Source organism: Zootoca vivipara, chromosome 11, assembly GCF_963506605.1.
Source record: "Zootoca vivipara chromosome 11, rZooViv1.1, whole genome shotgun sequence".
Taxonomy (NCBI): Eukaryota; Metazoa; Chordata; class Lepidosauria; order Squamata; family Lacertidae; genus Zootoca; species Zootoca vivipara.
In genome coordinates, this window is record NC_083286.1 from 32,958,205 (window position 1) to 32,981,971 (window position 23,767).

Sequence of the window (23,767 nt, forward strand, 5' to 3'; positions counted from 1 at the left end):
AACCTTTCAGTCCCTAGATATCTCTCATGTCTTGCAAGATCCTGAGGATATATGTCATTCGAGAATCAAAATAATACAGTGGAAAAATACTTAAAGAATCTTAAAGGAAACAAATAGGTTAGAACAGGCACCCCCTAACTGCTTTTGAAGGAAACTATTGCTTTGTAATTGGAAAAGCTTTTCTGTGCACTTAATAGCAAGATTTGTTCTGTAAGATATTGTTGCACAAAACCTCTTAGCTGAAATGCAATAATGAATATACTATGTTTTAAAAAGCTTCTCACATATTGTTTTTTATTAAGCTGGATTTTTTAGTTGATGTCAGTTTTATTTTTACTTATAAAATCTGTGGCTTTAACAATAAAGGAATCCCTTTAACCTTGCTTACATACACTCAGCTTTGAAATCTTACAGAAATCTTAGCATCTTAGATGGGAAAGTATGGAATTGTAGGACTTTTTGTTTGTTGGTTGGATTTTTGCTGATTCATTAGAACATGGAGCTGTGATTTAGTGCTGCATAAATATCCCATTTATGATTTATGAAGCAGTTGATACACAGTAAAGGAAATGCCCTTCAAATATGATAATCCTTCTCTCTAAACCTGCACTGACTCTGAAAATCCTGTTTAAATTGTTGGTCAGAGCAAAGGTAGATACGTTCATGGTTCAATCTATTTGTCTTCCTTGGATAGAAAGATTCCTTCTGAATGAAAAAGGCTTTTGATTCATTGGAGGGATCCTGCTGGCAGAGAGTGAATTTTTTCCCTTGCCAATTCTTTCCCTTGCCATTTGGGGAACCCATTGAAACAATAAGTGAGGGGGCACTAGGGGCTGCAGGAGGGAGAAAATAATTGGTGCCCCAGCCCACTGAAAGCAAAGTTTGGATCCAGCTCTATTTGCAGAAGCAACAGTTCTATGGAAGTTGAGTATGTGTCATGTTTTTCACTTGAAATGTGTACTTAATGTTAGCAATAATTAAGCTAATGAGTAAGATATTTCTAGTATTACATTTTAGACATTTCTGTGACTTGTGCAAACAATTCCCCCACATCAGGAGTAAATTGTTAAATTATGTTTTCTGTTAATAAATGTTCTTGTGATCTTAATAAAAGTTATGACAAATTGCTATAAATATTTATGGGCTATGTGTCATCCATTACTACAACAATAGAAGGACAACATATATGTGCTACATTGGGATCCACATAAATTTTACTGTGCTGATTTCAGTGTCATTTAAAGACTCCACTATAGGAATAATAATAATAATAATAATAATAATTTTTTATTTGTACCCCAGCTGGAGCCGGGCTCAGGGTGGCTAACATCATATAAGAGGTGTCAAACAAGGCTGGTACAATATCGTTTATGTCAAACAAGGCTGCCTTTTGGCTCCCTTTTTGTTCAATTTTTTATATAAACGATATTGTACCAGCTATAAAAGCCCTTAACCAACCTGCCCCGTCTTTGAATCAGGCTAAAGTCCCCATCTTACTCTATGCGGACAATATGGCAGTCCTCTCGTTAACAAAGTTAGGACTTAACAACATGTTGAAAGGGCTTATGCAATATTGTGAGGAAAACTCCTTGAAAATCAATTACTCCAAAACCAAAATCATACCCTTTGGCACGCGGAAACCGTTGAATCTTTCTCTCTTATTCTTTGTTGAAAAAAAGGCAAAGGCGTAGCAGCACGTTGGCTTTAAACTCCTTTCCAGGATGCTGCATGCTTGCTAAGCCATAGTTTGGTTTAGCATGGCATGTAAACCTGTTTGCATTGCTTATTCTTAAAGCTCCAATTCCTGCCATACTAAGCTTCTGCTTTCAACTTTTAAATTCTTCTGCTTGTAGGTAAGTGAATTAAATATTGCTTGTATTTACTTACAAGTTAACAAAATGCTGCAACTTGATCTCCAGTCCAATTTAATATCAAATCTCAATTTGTAGGATTTGTAACCATTTAAAATGAATAGCCTCACTATAAACAACCATCCTCTCTCCATTTGCTAAATCATCTTGTTTGTCTTTAATCACATCCACATCATAAGAATTAAAGCATTCTTATACCAGTTTAACAGTCATGGAAAATCCTGGGAACTTTAGTTTGTTAAGGGTTTTGAAACTGCATGTCTGTGAGTCCAACACCCTTAACAAACTATACAGTTCCCAGGATTCTCTTACAGTGGTTTTGAATGTATGGTTTGGATGTGGCCCTAGTCTGTAAAAAAAAATGTACAGTTTACTGCTGACCATAGCTGCCAAGTTATCCCTTTTTTAAAGGGATTTTCCCTTATGCTGAATAGGCTTCCTCGTGAGAAAAGGGAAAACTTGGCAGCTATGCTGCTGACTATAATAAATAATAGTGTATATTACCCTCATGCACAATATGACAAGTGTGCATTTTTTAGAAGCATGTTACTATATTGAAAATATTAAATATACTGCTTGGAATTAGGGATGCACTGAACAGCCTAATTCCATCCCACTTAAGTCTCATTGGTGCTCAATCATAGGTTCATTTTGTGGTAATTATTTTTTTAAAGAATCCATGGAAAGTCTGAATTTTAATTGTGCACATTTTGTATGTAGTTTTCACTTAAAATGCCCCCCCTTAAAAACAACAGCTGCACCTCTTTCAATGCCTTCATCCATAAAATATTTATTTTAAATGCATCTCTTACATAAATAATACCTATTTTTGTGTGCACTTTCTGCACACAAACTGCAACACAAAAATGAGAGAAAAGTGTAATCTAACTGGGAGTTGCATTCCAATCTGCAAAGTTCAGGAGTGCCTGATGGTTCACTGAAAAAAGCAAACCAGATTAATTCTACCCCCATTTCTGCTTGGAATTGACAAGCTGAGGTCAGTCCCATAGTGTTTTATATGAGCTTCATTGTTTTAAGAGATCTCTGATGTAAAAACCTACTCAACTTTGATCATAGTATGATTTCAGGGTAGAAGCAATTAGATCTGAAAATCGTATGTGGTAAACAGATTGGGGATAGGAGCAGAGATGCTGTGGGTACGTACAATGACAGGAAATAACTTGCTATATAGATTATGCAATTAGCTAATCAAAGTTTTTATGTTTACAGTACAAACTGTTAATGGCAATGAAAGGAAATGTTTCACTTCTACAATCTTTTAAAACCCAGATTCAATTAAGAAAATTGTGGTTCTTATAAATACTTTTAGTTTAAACTATATCACTATATACTTTTAAACGATAGTAGTATAAAAATCCAGAAAATTAACAAGATACTCAGATTGGCAATGTTGCCCCATAGGATATGTTACTTGAAACATAAAGCCTTAATAGCTGAAACATCTGAGAGCGGTGTAACAAATCATTATATTATGGGTTAGCTGCCATTACTAACACTATTTTTCATAATTTTAATCTAACAGCAGCAGCATCTTCTGATTCTTATGTCCCACAGTCGTTACACTAATGTGCTTCCCCTTTATTTAGGAAGTGTCTAATGGTATTTGAGGGAGGGAAAACTCATTAGCTTCCTTCCTGGCTAATGTAATTTTTATTTCCTGTTGTAACTGTGGCCTCAGCCAAAATCAACAATGAGAACAGAAAGCACCAACGTGTACAAAACAGTTGCTCATTTGATCAGAAATACATTATATTAAAAATTGTGGGTAGTCATTTATTTTTAACCACATCTTTTAGTGGGGTTTTGTTTTCTTTTTTTGTTCATTTTTCTTGGGTATTTTTTTGTTTCAGCTTTGTCAAGCTATTAGATAAGTCAATATTATGTGTTATTTTTATCACTCATTTCCATCAATAAGGAAGATACAAATTCAAGACTGGCATCTTACTCTTTCCTTGGCTGACCTCAGAACCTTTCTTGCTATGTTAGGTTGTCAGCTAAGATTAAAATAAAGGGAGGGGGAGGGGATTTTCCAATGATCAGGCCAGGGTGCTTTAGGTTCCATGGTGGACAAAATAATGGTTTCATTCAATATCTCTGTGCTGTCAAAGATAACTGTGGCAGGTAAGCAAAAACTAGAGCAAACTGGAAAAAAGAAAACAAAAAACAGCTACAGGTTTAGAGAATTGGTCCTCTACTTAGAATTTTTCACAGATTGAATTCAGTGGTAACTTGAGAGTATACTTTGCTAAAGTTGCATTAATATCACAGAGCTGGGGAAAAAACTGAATTAAACCAATCAAACGAGACCTGAAACTGGTATCTTCTGTGCATATCACATGCAGAACATGTCCAGAAAAGATAAAATATTTGGTATCTCTTTTTGTTGTGTGCTAACAATATTGCTTTAAAACTGACTGAAAATTCATGTCATTTGCTCAATTTTTACTTAGGTCATGAAGTAAAGTATTAGATACAAATACTATGATTAGGCAAATTGTAAGCTCAAAGAGAAACATCTGTTCTTAGCCTTCTCTTTTCAGACAATAATACCATTTGTTAAATGCTGTATGGTAACATAAAACAGTAGTACTCATCTGAAATTGTGGGGTATATGTTTTTTATTTGTGTTCAATGCAGAGAAAACAATGATTTGCACATACCGTGCAAAATCCCATTTTTATAACCTAAGGTAAGAAGGGAGAACCTGTAGCTTTACCAGTGTGGTTGGACTTCAGCTCTTGTCAGCCCCAGACAACGTGGGCAGTAGTCATGGATGGTGGGAGCGGAGCCCAGCAGCAGCTAGAGCAAGCATGTCAAACTTGCGGCCCTCCAGATGTTTTGGCCTACAACTCCCATGATCCCTAGCTAGCAGGACCAGTGGTTGGGGAAGATGGGAATTGTAGTCCAAAACATCTGGAGGGCCGCAAGTTTGACATGCCTGAGCTAGAGGGTCACTTGTTTCCTATCCCTGATCTGCCATCTCGACTGAGGGATGCGTCAGTAGCCATCATATGGGGGGGGGGAAGGGTGTGGAGAAGGGGAAACCTAACTTAGTCATGCTCATTTGTAGCGATTGTTTGAAGCCCCTTCTACCCCAGCAGGAACTTAAATAAAGCCAGGGGCTGGCTTAGGGCTTAGCAATACAGTTACAGTAGGCTGCCACCACTCCCAGTCGTGCTATTACTTAGAAGGTTTAGGGAGACTTCTTCTGCCCTTATCTGGGTTGCACAGTTTAACTCACAAATTATAACCCAATTAACAACAAAATATCTAGCAGTGGTCGAATGGTCTGGCTCTGGATTCAGCTTCACTCATTCAAAGGCAAGTAAGACCAACCAAGAAACACTTTTCAGTATTTATTGTAACTAAAATTACTTATAAAGAGGGTGCACGTTTCTTACAAAGCATACAAATAAAAACAAAAAAAACTTAATTGATATTACTATCTAACATACTCACACATAAAGTGCCGCCTTAAAATTAAATCACAAAGTCTCTCCCTCTGTCCCTGCACTCCCACAAGGGGCATGGCAAACACTTTCAACGATCTTCTCAACCTCAGGCATTTGCTTTGACAAAGTTCGTCAAGGGAGGGCCATTTGCACCTCTAAACGTATATATCCTCATTAACCCCTCGAGGTATTGCGATTTTAAGCCAATGAAAGGAATACTTTAATCAGTCAAGATCCAATGATTAAAGACCTAGCTCCTAATTTGGCATAGCAAAACAAGGTAATACAGCTGTGAGAATGTTAATTCACAAAGACCCTGGGATAGGAGCCCCTCCCAAATTTCTCCAGCTGTAGGGGATTTAGCTTTTAGCACCATACTCCCAGATAACATCTTTCTTCCAGGCAGCAATAAATCACATCCAAGCAATTAAGGAAAACCAAGAGGGGAACGTTTCTCTTTAAAGGGGAACCAACACACACTCCCTTCTCCACCTACCAGGATTCTACCCCCTGTTAAGCTACGCAGGGTCAAAACCAAAGGTTTAATCCTTCCCCAGAATTCCCCTCACACTACATCATTAATTTCAGTGTGTCTACTCTGAGTAAAACGTAGTTAAACACCACCCCAAAAAATCTAAAAATTGAAAATTGAAAAAATTGAAAACTACTCCAGAAGAATACATACATGGATCTTGATGGCCTGCTTACATGGATTGTATTCATGCGTCTTTAAAATCAGGTCCATTGCTTCTTTTTAAAGGTCCTTTAATGGTGGACCATATTGGTCAGTAGCATAAATAAATCCTTGCTGCTGCTAAGGTTCAGGAAGGTAACAAAAGTAAAGTAATTAGGTCATTTGTGCATCTTTAATTTGAAGGCTGCGTATTCAAAAAGTAACACTTAGAAGTGTTCAAGCTTCCAGTTGATCCAAAAGTAAAAGTTATTGATGTCAGCTGTAACATTTTTTTCTTACATAACTTGAAATCAACGAATGTTACCTGATGTTCACTATGTTGCCATCTCCTCTGTGCTTCAAAACAGAATATTCCTCTTCTGGGAATGTAGTGTTATCCCTTTGGAACCTTCTGATTTTTTTCAGAGAAAACAACTTGACTCCCTAATGACTAGAGATTCTAGACATTCGGGGTGTATATTTAAAGGCATGGAAACCAAAGGAAAGTAGTTGATTGAAACGGAGAACAATAGAATCATAGAACTGTAGAGTTGGGTCATTTAGTCCAACCTTCTACAATGAGGATGCCCAACGTAGGGCTCAAAGCCATGACCCTGAGATTACGAGTCTCATGTTGAATGCTGTCTGATAAAGTTGCTTCTGTAAATGGAGACTTAATTTATATTAGACAGAATCCCTGTATAGAAATATGTGGTGCAAATCAATAAAGAGCACAGTCCTAAACTTTTGTGCGGCGATAACTTTCTGGGAATGCCCATCACATGGGATAAAAGATCTGCAGCAGCAGAGCTGACGCTTTATGCCATACTAGATCCTTGTTTCTGGGGACTTGCATCTCACACAGGGTTTTCTATTCTTGCCTTAGTGTACTCATGCAGTCTTGATTCAGCACATTATGTTATTGCAACAGACAGGGCCGGCTCTAGGTAGAGCCCCGGTGGTGCGGTGTGCCAGGGCGCCACGCGGCAAAGCTGCGCGGAAACCATGCCACGCCCTGCGAGGGCGGGGGCGCCGGAGCGATCTCTGCCCCTCAGCGCCAGGGCGCCCGACCTGCTCGAGACTGCCCTGGCAACAGACAACTGTTAGATCCACTTTCAGCCTTGCAGAGTGAACCATATATGTTTGCGTAGCTGAGACAAGGCAGTTGTGGTAACTACAAACTATTTCTGTAGTATATAACGCCAATCTGCTTTGTCTAATATGAGCATAATTCTTGGTGCTGACATCTGTCAGAGTTAACAAAGTAGAATGGTGACCTATACTTTGTGCTCACTTGTAGATGAACCAGCTCCCTTCTACTTGAATCCTACAGTTAGAATCATATATAAGAATACCTTATCCCTTATATACCTAATTGATCACTGTTCTCTATAGGTGAGGGCCTCCTGTAGACACCTTATCTGCAGGAGTTCCATTTTGCTTAATATAGGACTAATATAGGACTAAGATCTTTAATGTTGTGGCAGCTATCATTTGTAATTTCCTCCCCTTGAATAATAGGTAAGCACTGTTTCTGTTGTCCTTTCAGCCCTACTAAAGACTTTCTTCTTTCAGCAAACCTTTTAAGACAAGAGCTTTCCCAATCTGCATCTGTATTAGAATTGTTTTTAGGATAGGTATGTTTGCTTGCTTGCTTGCTTTCTTGCTTGCTTGTCACCTGTCTGCTGCCCTGGGCTACTTTGAGAAGAAGGGTGGGATATCCTACTGAAGGTTCAGTTAATCTTTTTGTCTTAATGGTGCATGCATATTGAGTATGCCATTGGCTTTAAAGCAAATGGAGCAATGATTTTTATATGTAATTATTATTTTATTTTGATTCTGCCCTTATTCTAAGGAGTTCAGGATGGCATGGAATGTGGTCTCCCCACACCCTAATCATTTTTATCGATGCAATACCCTTGTGTGGTAGATTAGACTGAGAGATAGTGACTGGCCCTAGATTACCCAGTGAGTTTTATGGTTGTTAACTTCAGCCCAGGTCTCTTGATTTAGTCTCAAATTCCCAACACACTGTAACACTCTGCCACATTGGATCTTACTTTTCTTTTCCCATATAAGATCTTAGTTATACTATGGTGCTTTTGGTCCTTAATATATGGTGATAAAAGTGTTTTTTTCATCTAATGAAACCTGGAAATCAATTAAACTTTAAATGATATAATACGATTCCAAAGCTAAATAGGTTCTTGAGCACTTCATCTTCTCTTAAGAAATTGTTGCTTGAAATAAATAATGAAACTACCTCATAAGATGTGGCAGTTAAAAATGTAAAAATGTTGGTGCATAAAATTTGGAAGTTCTAATTATGGCTGGAATGTGCATAGTGTTACAAAACCTGTGATAATAATTAATTCTCTAAGGAAAATGAACCCCTACAGATAACCACTCTTGGGATATAGTATTAAGCAAATGACATGATTGTTTGGAAGTTAAATTAGTAAACTTCTCTAACAAATGTATATGAGTGGGATTTTGAGTAATCTTACTGGGCTACCAAGTTCCTTTCTGCTGGTCATCCTGAGTCTGACATGATGGGTGGTGAATACCTAAATTATTATTTTAAGTAAGAGTAATTATCTTAGTTATTATATTTCTGTAGAATAGCATATTAGTATATATATTTCATAACTTGGAGAAGACTTCCTAGTGGCCATCAATTTCCAGGGACTTAATCTTCTATATTTGTTTTTAAGGATTTTTGAAAGTATCCCATCACAAGGGAACATGAGGAAAGTCTGTTTATTCATCACCCACAGAATTATGACAAATGCCTATGACGGGTTCAAATATGGGCATTCTGTTATGTTGCACTGTTGGTGCACCCTGTTTTTGTCATATATATGCTGCTACTGAATCAAGTTTTTAAATGTAGCTCTAGTTGTTGTTGGGCAAAACCTATGTAGGCACCCTCAGGTAAAGAAAACCATTAGAGCATATTACTAAGAAATTTGTCAGTTAGGCTGGCTGCCCATGAAGATGATGATGATGATGATGATAATGATATATTATACCCTGCCCATCTGTCTGGGTTTCCCAGCCACTCTGGGCAGCTCCCAACAGAATGTTAAAAACACAATACAGCATTAAATATTAAAAACTTCCCTAAATAGGGCTGCCTACAGATGTCTTTTAAAAGTAAGATAGTTGCTTATTTCCTTGACATCTGATGGGAGAGCATTCCACAGGGCAGGCACCACTACCGAGAAGGCCCTCTGTCTGGTTCCCTGTAACTTCACAGACAAGCAGGTTTTCTGAAAACTAAAATGCAACTTTGGTGCTTAAATCTGGTATGTTCCTTGATGTTCATGGATATTGCTAAAGTTCCTGATTTTTTTTCATTAGGATTGTGAGACTTTTTGTTTAACTTTCAGATTTAAAACTAGCCTATTAATTCTGATCATCTTACCTTTTGATCTTAGGAGCAAGGTGGATATAACATGGAGAAGCTTTTCCTTGATCTCATAATTTTATAATTTTAGAAGTTAGTATGATAGCTTCTATGACATAGAATAAAAAGATGAAACACCATTAGAACATGAAAAGTCAAATATTTACATTTAACTATGATAATTTTAAGATATTTCATTGTTATCAGCATTTTATATCAATGCAGCTTAATAAAGTAGGGCATGATCCAGTATATTGCAGTCTGTCACTGCTCCGTATGGCTGAAATTGCATTTTGGGACCCCATATATTATTGCTGCTGGTTCCTGGTGCCTTGTGTGTGTGTGGGGGGGGGTGTTCTTCTGTAAATCCCCATTCTCTAAGGTAGCAATGAAAGCCCTCCAAGCCTTCTGAACCAGACAGCGTAATTCTGAGATCTAGGTTACTAGTAAATATGAATTCCCAATATGTCCTCTTACTTTCTCCTGAGTGTTTATTTCAAAAACATAACCGTAAATTCAATCTGATTTTTGGACCCTGGCTTGCTGGGCTTAGCCTGGGGAGTAGGGTGCCTGGAAATCTGACTCTGTCTCTAGGAGCAGATACTACTCTGATATGATGACCGCCTCATCAGAAAATAGGAATTTACAGGTAAGCAAAAAATAAATAAATTTTTTACATGTGATTTATCCCCCCCCTCCATGTACATCAGTGTGCTAGTAATGAAGCCTTTAAAATGAATAAATGAAACTGCTACAAGCAAGAAAGAGTTACTACGACGAGCTTGGTTCCATCTCCCTGCCCGAGGCTTCTATAACTTGTGTAAGCCTGATTACCCTCTCTTGCAGCAAAAGGAACTGAATTCTGTTTTCCCACCTACTCTTTTTCTAGAATGTTACTAAATGTTAAATTCTTCCTACGAACAGTGCAAGCTATATATCTGAATGCATTTTTGTTTCTTAACAGGTAAGGTGTTTTATGTTTAGCCACAACTCTTTTTTTAAGCATTTTTCATAAAATATATCAAAAAGAATATTATAATGTTCAAAATGAAAGCCATTCAGCGCAATATTGAGGGGAGTCCTTCCTTCCAGTGACTTCAATAGAAGGTCATTGTAAGTTAAATGGAAGCTATTCAGTAGTTAGGTTGTAGAGGTACAAGCATGGAGGAAAATATTGCCGTGAGTATTGTAGTTTCCAGCAGACAGAAGCAATTTTGATCTCAAAAGAACTAGAGGGCAGGAAGTTAAGTGTTAATTCTGGGAAGGACGTATTTATTTGTAGTGTAACTGTACCTCATTTTTAAACTGTAGCACTAAAGGTCTTTAAATACTTTAACATATCAGTGCCGTAAACTTGACAAGTGTAGTACTCCCAGGCTGCAATCCTATGCTCACTTACTCCTGTTATACACAGTTTATAATGGCATGGTGGATTTAGCTGTGTGAATTGGACCTATGTGATATTTCAATGCAAATGAAATACTTTACTTCTGCTCACTACATTGCTCTAAGTAATGGCATCTTAATATTAAAGAGTACCACACTGATTCTGTAAATCTGCTGTAGCTGCCACAACAGAAACTGTAGCAGCACTGAAAAAGCTTAAGCCACATCTCGCCACATCTCGTACTGAGAAATGCAGGAAAGATGCTCTGGCCTGTTCCTAATTTTTTACATGAGAAATCCATTGCTGAGGGGGGGGCACACAAATGCTGAGGAACCCCTACTCTCCATAGCTGCCAAGTTCTCCCTTTTTTTAAGGGAAATTCCCTTATGCTGAATAGGCTTCCTCGCGAGAAAAGGGAAAACTTGGCAGCTATGCCTACTCTCTTACAGTATTTGTTGGGGATATCCCTGACGGCCACTGATTTAAGTTCTTAACACCAATGTCTGAAGATGGGATGCATTAGCATAATATTTCAAGTTGTGCTGAAACATTTAATGCTACTTTAGACACTGCAGTCAATGGTTTGGATCCAGAGTTCACATCTAGTGAGGTTTGTGTAAGCCAACCTACCTGCTCCCTCCTCGCTATGGCAGCCCCTCCCAACCCCCACAAGATACTATAGTGAGCAGTGGTATACCCTGCAGAATCTGGAGGAATGTGGGAGAAAGGAATATCTTAAAATTGGGTTGAGACAACGCCAGCAAACAGATCCAGATATATATGTAAACTTACTTTACTATGGTGAGATCTCATTGTGAGGAGTACTCCATTCCTGTTGGACAATACAACTGGCATATGTATTAGTTACTGCTGATTATTTCCACAGTGTTTTTTCTCTCCCCCAGTGATGCTTCATGTGTCAAGGTTAAGAAAGGCATCTACATAGATAATAGGGGAGTATTTTCCATAAGTCATTTCTAAATAAAATAATAACTATTCTACAATCTTAAATGCCAGTTCTTTTTATACTGCACTCCTGGAACCTGAGGAATGAATTACGGTATATTTCAGTCAGCTTACTATTTTATATGGAATGGCAAGGTACACTACATTTAAATCCTGCAGTTTCTCATATTTATGATATTTCGTATTATGATGTTGTTAAGGACATATATCAGGATTTTTTTCTACACAGTCTTGCATCTTTCACATTTGTCTACAAGGTCTAAAAGAACAAGTAACTGTCAGTTTAGGCATCATTAGACAGCATCTTAAAAAACAGAAACATCACCTTGCCGACAAAGGTCCGTATAGTTAAAGCTATGATTTTCCCAGTAGTGATGTATGGAAGTGAGAGCTGGACCATAAAGAAGGCTGATCGCCGAAGAATTGATGCTTTTGAATTATGGTGCTGGGAACTAGCATGGCCGGCCCTACGTGCAGGCTGGGTGGCGCAGGGCACCACGGCGCCGGCCCGCCAGGAGGGCGCCGCGAGCTGCGCCCACCCGCCCACTGTGCTGGGAAACGGGGCGGGAGGGCGCCGGAAGGATCCGGCGCACCACGGCGCCAGGGGCGCTTAAGACGGCACTGGGAACTAGACAGGTTTGTGGTACGGTTACACCTGATAAAGAGACAGGTAGTTTGGGAAGCTCTTAGATCCAGTATTGTTGAGGGAGGCAAAAGTGTCCTTCCTATTGAGCAGCACCTTTTACCAATTCTGGCAGGTATGCAACAGCCATTCCTGGACAGGCATAGTCTGGCCACATTGATCCATGCAATGGTAACCTCGGGGTTGGATTACTGCAATGCACTGTGTAGGCTAAAATTGGTATGGAAGCTGCAGCAGGTGCAGAATGTTGTGGCTAAGATGTGATGTGGAACAGCCTGCTCAGGACACACTACACCAGTTTTGAAAGAACTGCACTGACTGCATGCATGTTACCAAGCCCCAGTTCAAGGAACTAGTAGCGTGGCTATTTTGCCCCCCCCCCCCCCCAGCCTCCAGCATCGTCCACATGCTGCTCTGCAGGGTCCTCCAACTGATAAAAACAGCTTGTCAAAAGGCTGCAGGGGAAAGGAGAGATTTTTTGGGAGGCCCCTCCCTCTAACTCCAGCACAGCTGAAACTCCACTGAGTGTAAGTGTGGTTTCAACTACAGTGGTACCTCTACTTACGAATAACTCTACTTACAAATGTTTCTACTTACAAATGGAGCTCCATCCGCCATCTTGGATGCGGTTTAGATAGGATTATTTCTACTTACGAATTTTTAGATAGGGTTGCTCCTACTTACGAATTTTTTTCTCCCAAATTACTCCCATTCCTATGGGAATCGACTTTCTCAGAAATGCAAAGAAACACTTAGGTGGACCTTAGCTATTCAGCTCTTTCATCAACTGAATAATACATCGGCAAATGTCTCCACAACTTAAACTGATGTGGTCACTGTGGCAGAAAACTGAATCCCTTTCAGATGCAAGGTTCCAAAGCTTTGTAGGGCTTCTAGATTAAAATCAACACTTCTTGGTCCATAATCAAATCATGGATTATAGCAACTTTAATACATTAATTAACTTAATTACATTTGTTAATTAAAGTAATTAAGCTTGCATTTAAAAGCACAAAGCAAATAATTGATTCTCAGCTAGCCGATAGGCCGAGTTCCTGAAGCCACTAGATCAGATTCAGTATATGATAGGGCTCGTTTTTGTTCCATGTTTCTGCATAGGTTTATACTTACTTACTGGTAGTTATTTTCTTCATCTCTTATTTGGCTTTCTCTACTGTTATAACGTACTGTATTAAAAAAGTGGTAGCTTATGGCTTAGAACAGGGGTCCCCAAACTAAGGCCCGGGGGACAGATGCAGCCCAATCGCCTTCTAAATCTGGCCCGCGGACGGTCTGGGAATCAGCATGTTTTTACATGAGTAGAATGTGTCCTTTTATATAAAATGCATCTCTGGGTTATTTGTGGGGCATAGGATTTCGTTCATATTTTTTTTCAAAATATAGCCCAGCCCCCCACAAGGTCTGAGGGACAGTGGACCAGCCCCCTGCTGAAAATGTTTGCTGACCCCTGGCTTAGAAACTCTGCTCTGTTGATAGCCTATTGTGGTGCTGCTGTTCGGTTTTGCTCACCTTAAGGAAGTAGCCAGGATAAAAGAAATGTGCTCCTCCCGTCCAGGAAGGCATTCCAAAGGATTATACTTTCCCCACTTGTTTTTCATTGGCATGGATACCTCCGCCATACCTAGAATCTATTGCATACAAATAGCATAGCCATGCCTCCTCTCATGTAGGGTGACTTTGAGACTCTGTCCTGACGTAGCGCATATGGAAGGCGTTGAGGCATCGCTCCTGACAGCTGTGAGTTACCCACGACTCACTTCCATGAAGCCTGGAAGAACTTCACCTTGGTATTGGACATTGGATCATATTCTCCCATACTCTCTTGGAGAGGCAAGCCATTGCCATAGCTGCCTTGCCAATATGTTTGTCTAGGTAAAGGGTAAAGGGACCCCTGACCATTAGGTCCAGTCGTGACCGACTCTGGGGTTGCGCGCTCATCTCGCATTATTGGCCGAGGGAGCCGGCGTACAGCTTCCAGGTCATGTGGCCAGCATGACAAAGCCGCTTCTGGCAAACCAGAGCAGCACATGGAAACGCCGTTTACCTTCCCGCTGTAGCGGTTCCTATTTATCTACTTGCATTTTGATGTGCTTTCGAACTGCTAGGTTGGCAGGAGCTGGGACCAAGCAACGGGAGCTCACCCCGTCACAGGGATTCGAACCGCCGACCTTCTGATCAGCAAGCCCTAGACTCTGTGGTTTAACCACAGCGCCACCTGGGTCCCTAGCTCCATTTGTCTAGCTCCGTGTTAATGGAGAGGTTGCTGGTTGTGGTGGAACCCAAGTAGACAAAATTGTCTACCACCTCAAGCGTGTGACTACCAATGCTGATGCATGGAGTGCTAGTGATGTACTGACCCAGAATGTTGGTCTTCGTCAGAGCTGCAGACACTGAGGTAGCTCTGCAGAAGCTCATCAACTGTTTTGCCCAAGCCTGCAAGGAGTTCTGGCCTTGACACCAGCCTGACAAAGAAGGTAAAAAGGTAAAGGACTCCTGGACTGTTAAGTCCAGTCGAATGTGACTATGGGGTGCGGCACTCGCCTCCGCTTTGAGGCTGAGGGAGCCTGCGTTTGTCCGCAGGCAGCTTTGCCGGGTCACATGGCCAGCGTGACTAAACCGCTTCTGGTGCAATGGAACACCGTGACGGAAGCCAGAGCGCACAAAAATGCTGTTTGCCTTCCCATCACAGCGGCATCAATTTATCTCCTCTTGCTGCTATGCTTTTGAACTGCTAGTTTGGCAGGAACTGGGACAAATCAACGGGAGTTCACCCCATTGCGCGGATTTGAGCAAAGAGTTAACATCCTGGGTCAGGACATCGCCAGCACTCCACTCATCAGTTTTTATATTCAATCAGCAATTTCACTTTAGGTTTCTTCATGTAGGCTAAGACACAGTTACAATTCCTTCTCCCTGATTGGGACAATCTTTAAACTCTCACCTGTGAAAGATACCTGCACCATTCCAATTTTTCCTCTAACTAGATAATACCCACTTGTGAGGGTAGGTAAACACAGTTTTGATGAGAAAGCAGGCACTGGAGTGCAGTGGACGACTCTGGGCTCTCAAATTTCAGCGGCGCCCTGTGTGACACTAAAGTTCAGTTCTTCCTTGCATCTTGCACTCCGTTCTCCAGAACTGCTGTGGCGCCCCCTGCAATGTGGTGCTCAGTGCGGCCACATGGGTCGCACTACCCTAAAACCACCTCTGTGGAGTGGGAAGGGTTCAAGCTCCCCATATTCATTTTTCCTAAGCCCTAAATTATTATTTCCTCCTAAATTTTCTCGGATCTCAGCATTATCTGCTACTGAGAGCCATGTGATGGTACCTGTGTCAGGTTTATGTTATCACTAAGAGTGCGGCAAGTTTAAAGCAAAGGATGGTATTTATTAGTGTGAAAGGAGATATTAATCCCACCCCTCCAGCTGCGTCTATTCTCCCTGAAAATGGGAATAATGCAATCTTCCAATGCAGTCACAGCCAAGACCTCAGATGCAGACCTTTAAATATTTCTAGAACCAACAAGACCTAACCCTCGCTTCCACAGTAAACCATTTGTTAATTGTCCCCCTCAGTCATTTAAGTTTATTTTCATCCTGCAACCTATGGATTGTGTTTGCTTTAATTCATGTTGCCTTCTTCCATAATGCAGTTCAGGAAGCTTGTTCTCTAAGGACCTTTGTATTACAGCTGTGGCTTTCTCGGGAATCGTGATGAGCTCAGCAACGTCTGCCTTTAATGTTCAAAACAATCATTGAGCAATAAAAATTAGGGCTCTTTTTGCAATTATTGATTTTGTACTAAGATGACTATCTCCCCTTCCCCTTGAAACTCATAAAACTTCAAATAGAAGCTTAAGTTGTTTCGTACTGCTGCTCATAGTAGAAGGCTTTGAGGCATATGATGTTTGTTTTGTATGTGTTTAGCACAAAAAGAAGAGCATTGACCAGACAATCTTTCAATCTAAGATTATGATAGGTTAAGAAATGTTGGCACTTGCATTCAGATTTTCCTTTGTGAAACGCAAGAGCGTTTTAATGGCTTACTGATTACAAATAGGTGCTGCTGTATTAAGATTGATATGAAATGTTTCATTAACCATATATCAGAAGAGTCTCTTACTTTCACTTTCTTGTAGGTTGGTTTAACTTCTTAAACTAGTCATGTAAAATGTCTGCCCATGGAAATCAGTATCACACAGATTTCCCAAAGCTGTAACCATAAACTGGACCTAACATATCTAAGCTCTGGGTTACAGAAAGTGTTGCAGTTGCCACATAATGCATCTGCGTGGAGCTTTACCTCTGATCTATTTAGAAAGGTATTTCCATGAGCTCTGAACATGATAGTTCAGGAAAAAACCCCACTTCGGGAGGTATTGTTGAGGCACGTTCAAAACCGTTTTTAGTTCGTATTTCTTGATCTGGGTATGTATGATTATATTGCAGCCTATTTTGCAAGCTTTGGTATCGAAATTTCTTTAAGGAACCCACTATAATGCATTCAATGAGTGTTTAAAATAAATTGTACGCCAAAAGATAGCATTCAGTTTCACCTGTGCTTTTTCTTGTCATACCACTTAGTTGGCAAGAGTTGCAGAATTTAATGATTGGATTGCTAATCAGTAGACAATTTTTCAACTTCTAAAATAAACAAGCATTGTATAACCCGAGCTTATTGTCCTGCCCCGCCCCATTTTTTTTAACCTGGGGGGGGGGGAGAAATGCTTTATGCCAGCCTAATCAAATTTATTTTATGTTTTCGGAATTTCACTGCACACTTTTTAAACTGGACATTATGTCAAAAACTTGGAAATGTAATTCACAATGTTCTTCTACATACAGGGTGCAAAAGTGACATCCAGTGGCCAATTACATTAATTAGAGTAAGTTTTATTCCATAGGGCAGATTTTAGCAATTCATTAATAAAATGAAAGTAAATCTCCTTAAATTTTATGCTCATAGGATTGTGCTGTCAGATGTCTTTGCATTGCTTCAGTTTCACACAATTACAAAATGTTCTGTTCAGATGAAGACTTTAGAAATTAAATCTAACAGGAGGCATAATAATTTTTTTAGTGGATCCCTGCTTGTTCTTCATCAGGAACTTTATTTCCTATTTGCTCAGTTTGAAGGTTGTCTAAAGGTAGCTAATTTCATCCTCTGTTTCACTTACGAAACCTAATTTCTTTTGTTTGTTTCAAAAATTAACATCTTTTTTTCACCAAAAAGCATGGGCAAAATATTGATCTGTTTGTAAGCTAATCTTATTTTAAAGCTTTTGGTAAACTTTCAACATCATTAGGTTATATTTACAACATTATTACCAATAGAACAGAATACTCCACAAATACAGCACAGAAGTGTAGAAATGTTCATTCTGACAGAATTTCAAGTTTTTCACATAGTGAAAATGCTTTGCAATGCCTGTGGAAAACATTTTCTCTTTTCCATGCAGCGTGTTAATTTCCCCCACCCTAGTTCTTGCTTTACCAAAATTCAGCATGATCCAAGTTCAGTTGGGTCACTGGATCTTTTAAATTAGCCTAAAAATAGCCACAATGACTCTTGAGGTAGATCAGGGCCATAATGCTTGGCGGACACAAAAGGCTAACCCCCCTGAAGCTATTTTAAACCACAGAAGGGAGTAGGGAAAAGACTGGTACAACATGGGTACCAAGCTCATATTGCAGTTGCTTTTAAGCAAAGAGCAGGATGTAAAGAGATCATGTCTAGTTCAATCTGCAAATGTTCTTAATTGTGTTTGGGTCTTGCCCATAATGCCATGCCCAACATTGAATATTGACTGCTTCGGCTAACACATGCTTGTTCCTTGTTTTGTACAGAAGCTTAGTTTTGGGCAGAGTTGTAGTAAAAGCATATACAATACAAACAGATGGTTGAACTGGGCTGCAGTTAAGCTAAATTAGTATTAAGATTTAAAAATCTGAAGCTTATTCCATGTGCAAGTGTAAGGCAGCCATTTAGTCAAGGAATTTAAGTTTGAGCTTAACAGTTTCACTTGTGTATTTTGAAAATGAGGGCTAATGATTAAAAATGGAGGAAACCTATGAAAAATGTCATGCAGAGAATTCCTTTCTGCCTTGCCACACTGTGGTCAAAGTAGTATTTTGGTTTTATGCCTATTGTGCAATGACAAAGGTTTATTTTCCCTTTGTTCTTTTCAGAGCGCTGCAGCAGCTCCCAGTCCAGTGCTAGGAAACATTCCCCCAGGAGATGGCATGCCAGTAGGTCCTGTACCACCGGGGTTTTTTCAGGTATTCAGACAAATTATGAATTTTAGGACTTAGAAATGGGTCGGTAGCATTATTTGGCACTGCCAGAAAAGAGTATCACTTCAAATTCTGTATAAAATGCATAGTATTTAAGAACAATAGCAGGTGGGATGGGGAATTAGAACAGGTTCAATGATCAATAAAAGGCAAACTTTAATCTGTTTTATGTCAGGAGTTGGAATTGTGAAACAGTGCAGTAATAGTCATTGTTATAGAATATTAGATGTGCAATAGTTCCTTAGTCTAAAAGGAACTATTGTAATAGGGGAGGTATTTTCTATACTAAGGAACTGGTTACTTTTTTTTTTTTTTTAATCATTTTTATTAAGGATTTTCTTGGTTTACAGAGATGAGAGCAATGTCTCTCTTAAGATTGTTACAATTTCAGTTTTGTTTGTTGAGACATTGGTGAGGGGAGGGGAAGGATAGTGGGTGGGGGGAGGGTGGGTGGGGTGGGTTTTTTCTTGTCAGCGACATTTGCATAGGTTCTCTGTTGTTCGCTTGTTTTCCTTTGTTGGTGAGAGATGCTGGGGTTGGCCTAGGATATGGTTGTTCCTTTGTGGTTAGCTGTGGTGGTCTTTGTTTTGTTTGTGAGCAAGGGGGTGAGTGTTGTGGGTCAGGTTAACCATATGGATTTGTATGCTGTTGGTGGGTTTTTGTCGTTATCTTGTTGGGCTGTGTATGTGATAAAGGGGAACCATACCGGGGTGAAGCCATCCTCTTCTATTTGTCCCCGTGTCAGTTTCAACTTATTGGTTAATTTTTCTAGTAGGGCTGTTTCCCATACTATTTGGTACCAATGGTCCATGTTTATTCCTGACAGGTCTTTCCAGTGTCTGGTTATGGTGCTTCTGGTTGCTGAGAGTAAGTGGGTTATGAGTTCTTTGTGATGTAGTTCTTTGTCCTGGAAGATGTTTAGCAAGGCCAGTTCTGGGGTGAATTCTAAAGTTTGTTGGGTTATTTTACCTATTTCTCTTATGGTTGTTTTCCAGAATAGTTGGATTTTGGGGCACTCCCACCACATGTGGAAGTATGTGCCTGTTGAGGTGCATCCTCTCCAGCATTTTGGTGATGTTCCTGGGCGTATTATCGCTAGTTTCCGTGGTGTTAGGTACCACCTGTAGATGATTTTCAGAGTGAGTTCTTTTCTTTTTGCTGATATGGATTTAAAGGGGGGTTTAGACCACATTTTGGTCCATTGGGCGGGGTTAATTTCATAGCCTATGTCGTCTTCCCATTGTCTTTTGATTGTGTCTAGGGGGCTCGTGGGGTTTTGGAGCAGTATTTTATATATTGCAGATACCATCCCTTTGCCCTGTCCCTTCGTCGTCAGGATGAGGTTTTCAAAGGTAGTTAGGGGTCTGGTCGCTGCTGATTTTACAACTGGATTGTTTAAGAGGGCATGTAGTTGGTGTTGTGCTAACCAGGATATTTGGATGTCTTCTAGTTTGTCCTGTATTTCTTGTGTTGTCATAGGTTGGTTGTTTTTATAAAAGTCTATTAGGCGATATAAGCCTTTGGTCTGCCAGGTTTTTATCTGGAGGTTTTGTGCTGCATGGTGGAATAGCGGATGGTAAGCCAGGGGGATTAGTGGGGATGAGGTTGGGGATAATTTGTCTGTCTCTGTTTTCCATGCTTTGAACATGGTTTGTGTGTACCTGTTTAGTGTTGCGGGAATCTTCCTTAGTTTGTTTTGGAGGAGTGGGTATGCTGAGGTGCAAATACTATCAATCGTGTCCCTTTCTAAGTGTATCCATTGTTTTGTTTCATCTTCCAGTATATATGGGATTATATGTCGTATTTGGTTGGCTCTATAATATGTTTCTATGTTGGGGATTCCCCATCCTCCTTGTGAGGTGGGAAGGTGCAGGTATTTGGTGCTTATTCTTGGTTTTTTATGCGAGAAGATAAAAGAGTATAGTTTTTTCTGCCATCTGCGAAGTTGGGTTGGGGGGATCCAGATTGGGAGGGTTTGGAATAAGTAGGTTAATATTGGGAGAGTGATCATTTTGATCATGGCCATTTTATCTGAGAGGGTGAAGTTCATATTGCTCCATCTCTTTAGGTCTTTGTTTATTTGCTGCCACAGGGGTTTATAGTTGTGCAGGTATAATTTGTTGAGGTTTTTGGTTATTTGTACCCCTAGGTATCTGAACTTGGTATGACAGAGTTTTATCTTAGTGATATTAGTGAGTTCTTTCTGGGTGTGAGGAGGGGTGTGGAAGCACATGGCTTCTGATTTTGCAAAGTTTACTTGTAGGCCAGACACCACTGCAAATGTGTTGAGTTCTCTGATTAGGGAGATCGCTGTGTTTAAGGGGTCTGATGTTGTGATCATTAGGTCGTCTGCGAAGAGCCCTAGTTTGTATGTTCTGCCTTTTATTTCCACTCCCTTGATGTCTGTGGACGCTCGCATTCGGATTGCTAGGGGCTCTAGAGCCAGAATGAATAGGAAGGGAGATAATGGGCATCCTTGCTTTGTGCCTCTTTGGATTGCTATGGTGTTCGAGTCCATGTTATTAATTCTGCATTTAGCCGAGGCTTGGGAGTATATTTGTTTGAGGGTTTGTAGGAAGTTGGGGCCAAATTTCATGTTAGTTAGTACTGCTAATAGGTATTTCCATTCTAGGCAATCAAAGGCTTTGAGGATGTCTAAGGACATAATTGTCAATGGGAGTTTGGTTGCCTTGCTGTGTTCAATTAGGTTCAGTAGTTTCCTGATGGGGTCCGTGATATTGCGACCGGGGACAAAGCCGGTCTGGTCTGGGGCTATTAACTTACCTAAGAAAGTTTTTAGGCGATTGGCCAGGATTGTTGTGAATATTTTGTAGTCTTGGTTTATTAGTGAAATCGGGCGGTATGATTCTACTTTGAGATTGTCCTTCAAAGGTTTTGGGATGGATACTATTTTGGAATGGTTCCATGTTTTGGGGATGGGCCCCCCTTTCATGATGTCGTTAAACAGGCGTGTCATGTAGGGCAGCAGGGGTTCTTTGAATTTTTTATAGAATTCTGCAGTGAAGCCGTCTGGGCCCGGGGCTTTGTGTGGTTTCAAGTTTTTCAGGACCGTGTCTATTTCCACTGGGGTGATAGGACTGTCCATGAATTCCCGTTCCTCATCTGTTAGGTTAGGCATGGTCAGTCCTGCTAGGAATTTTTGGATTTCCTTCTCGGGTGGATTACAGGAAGTGTATAGGTTGGAGTAGAATTCTGCAAATTCTGAGGTTATTTCTCTGGGGGAGAATGTTATGTTGCCGTCCTTTTTGGTGATGCAGTGTATTTTTGTTTTGAGTGTTCGTTTCCTACATCTATTTGCTAATAGTCTGGAGTTCTTCCCTCCGTGTTCATAGAAGCGTTGTTTAGAATATAGAATACTGATCATTGTTTTGTTAATTTCTAGGGAGTCTATTTCTCTTCTTTTTTGTTCTATAAGTTTAAGGAGTTTTTTGGCTCCTGTTTGTTTGTAGCGTGATGTGAGGGCGGTAATGTCTTGTTCCATTTTACTAATCTGTGTGGAGGTTTGTTTTTTGAGGAATGTTTTCTCTTTTATGCATGCTCCTCTGGTGACCGCTTTCATTGCGTCCCATAGGAGGGGGGTCGCTGTGTTGTCTACATCATTTTCTTTGAAATAGTTTTGGAGGGTCTTTGTAAGATTTTCTCTGGTTTGTTTGTTTGTGGTTAGGATGGGGCTGAAGGACCATGATGGAGTACTGTGTGTTCTCTCTCCTATTTTAATGGTGACTTCTACTGGGGCGTGGTCTGTTATTTTAATGTTGCCTATGTTAGATGATTCCACCAGGGGAATCAGGCTCTGTGAGAGTAGAATGCTGTCCAATCTGGACGTTGTGCCGTGACGTCCAGATTGGAATGTGTGGGTGGTGTCTCCTGGGTGCAGCTCACTCCAAATGTCATAGAGGCCTCTGTTTTTTAATAGTTTTAGTAACTTGTAAGGGTCCCTCGTTGTTGGGGGTTTCCCATGAAGGAAGGTTGCCCCTGGGGTTGTGGGTTGAGTGTTTTTCAGGGATATGCCTTTTATATTTAGGTTGAGGTCACCTCCTAGGATTGCTTCCCCTTCCGAGAAGGAGAGGAACTTGTTCAGTGTCTTCTGGAAGAATTCTAGTTGTTTCGAGTTTGGGGCATATATAGAGCCAATTGTCAGTTTAGTTTTGCCATCTATTGTTCCTTTGATGAAGATGAATCTGCCTCTTTTGTCCTTTAGGACTGTTGTGGCTTTGAAGTTTAGGTCTCTATGAAGTATTACGGCTACTCCGCGGGCCTTACCTGAGCCCTGTGCCACCCACTGTTGGCTGAAGCGGGGGTCGCTCAGTAGTCTGTTCCTTTTGGGGGGGTTGTGTATTTCTTGTAGGAAGGCGATGTGTGGTTTCATGGTATTTATGTATGAGGTGATGCGCTTTCTTTTGATGGGATTTCCCAGCCCCCTTACATTTAGTGTAATTGCTTTTAAGCTATCCGTCATGTTTGTCTATTATATGGAGCGATTCCTTGCCAACCCATTCGGGTTGTCCTGTGTCTCTCACTTCGTGCTGTTTACTGAACCGTTGAGGTTGCACTGACCTAGGGGGTGGTGGGTGGGGGGCTAATGGGGTTGGAGTTAGATTTGGGTTAAAGAGTAGGGGGGAGGTTGTAGAGAATTCCCTATATGTATTTATATAGGTGTTCGTTCGGGGTATTTTGGGCCATCCGGCCTTTGGCCAGTTGGCCCTGGGTCTCGGCTGACGTGGGGGGCCATGTTCAGAGACAGGCCTTCCCCCTTGTCGTTTACGATGGGGGGTGATCAGCGAGACTGTGTAAAGCATCCTTGTGGCATGCATGTTGGGTGTAAGAGTTAGGAACAATGTTGCTAATGTTAATAGCAACATTGTTGTTATGTTGGGGTGTGGGTGCGGGTGTTGGTACGCTCTGGTGCCACCATTGTGCTGGTTATGTGTCATCTTTTAGCCTGATTGTAAGTTGTGTTATGAATGTTACGGTTGTTATTTTTCCTTAGTGTGGATTGGGGAGGATGGT

At 40.4% G+C, this 23,767-nt stretch overlaps 1 protein-coding gene across 3 annotated transcripts in view; it reads left to right on the plus strand.

Annotated features, from left to right (window-relative positions):
• SSBP2 (single stranded DNA binding protein 2) overlaps positions 1–23,767 on the plus strand; it is a 121,303-nt gene that overhangs the window by 53,084 nt on the left and 44,452 nt on the right. For 2 of the 3 annotated variants that reach the window (XM_035100274.2, XM_035100271.2), the window contains exon 5: positions 18,632–18,721. The exons of the other annotated variant lie outside the window; for it this stretch is intronic. In XM_035100274.2, coding sequence (XP_034956165.1) covers positions 18,632–18,721 — 90 coding nt within the window. The remainder of the gene's footprint in view (positions 1–18,631; positions 18,722–23,767) is intronic. 3 annotated transcript variants of the gene reach the window in all.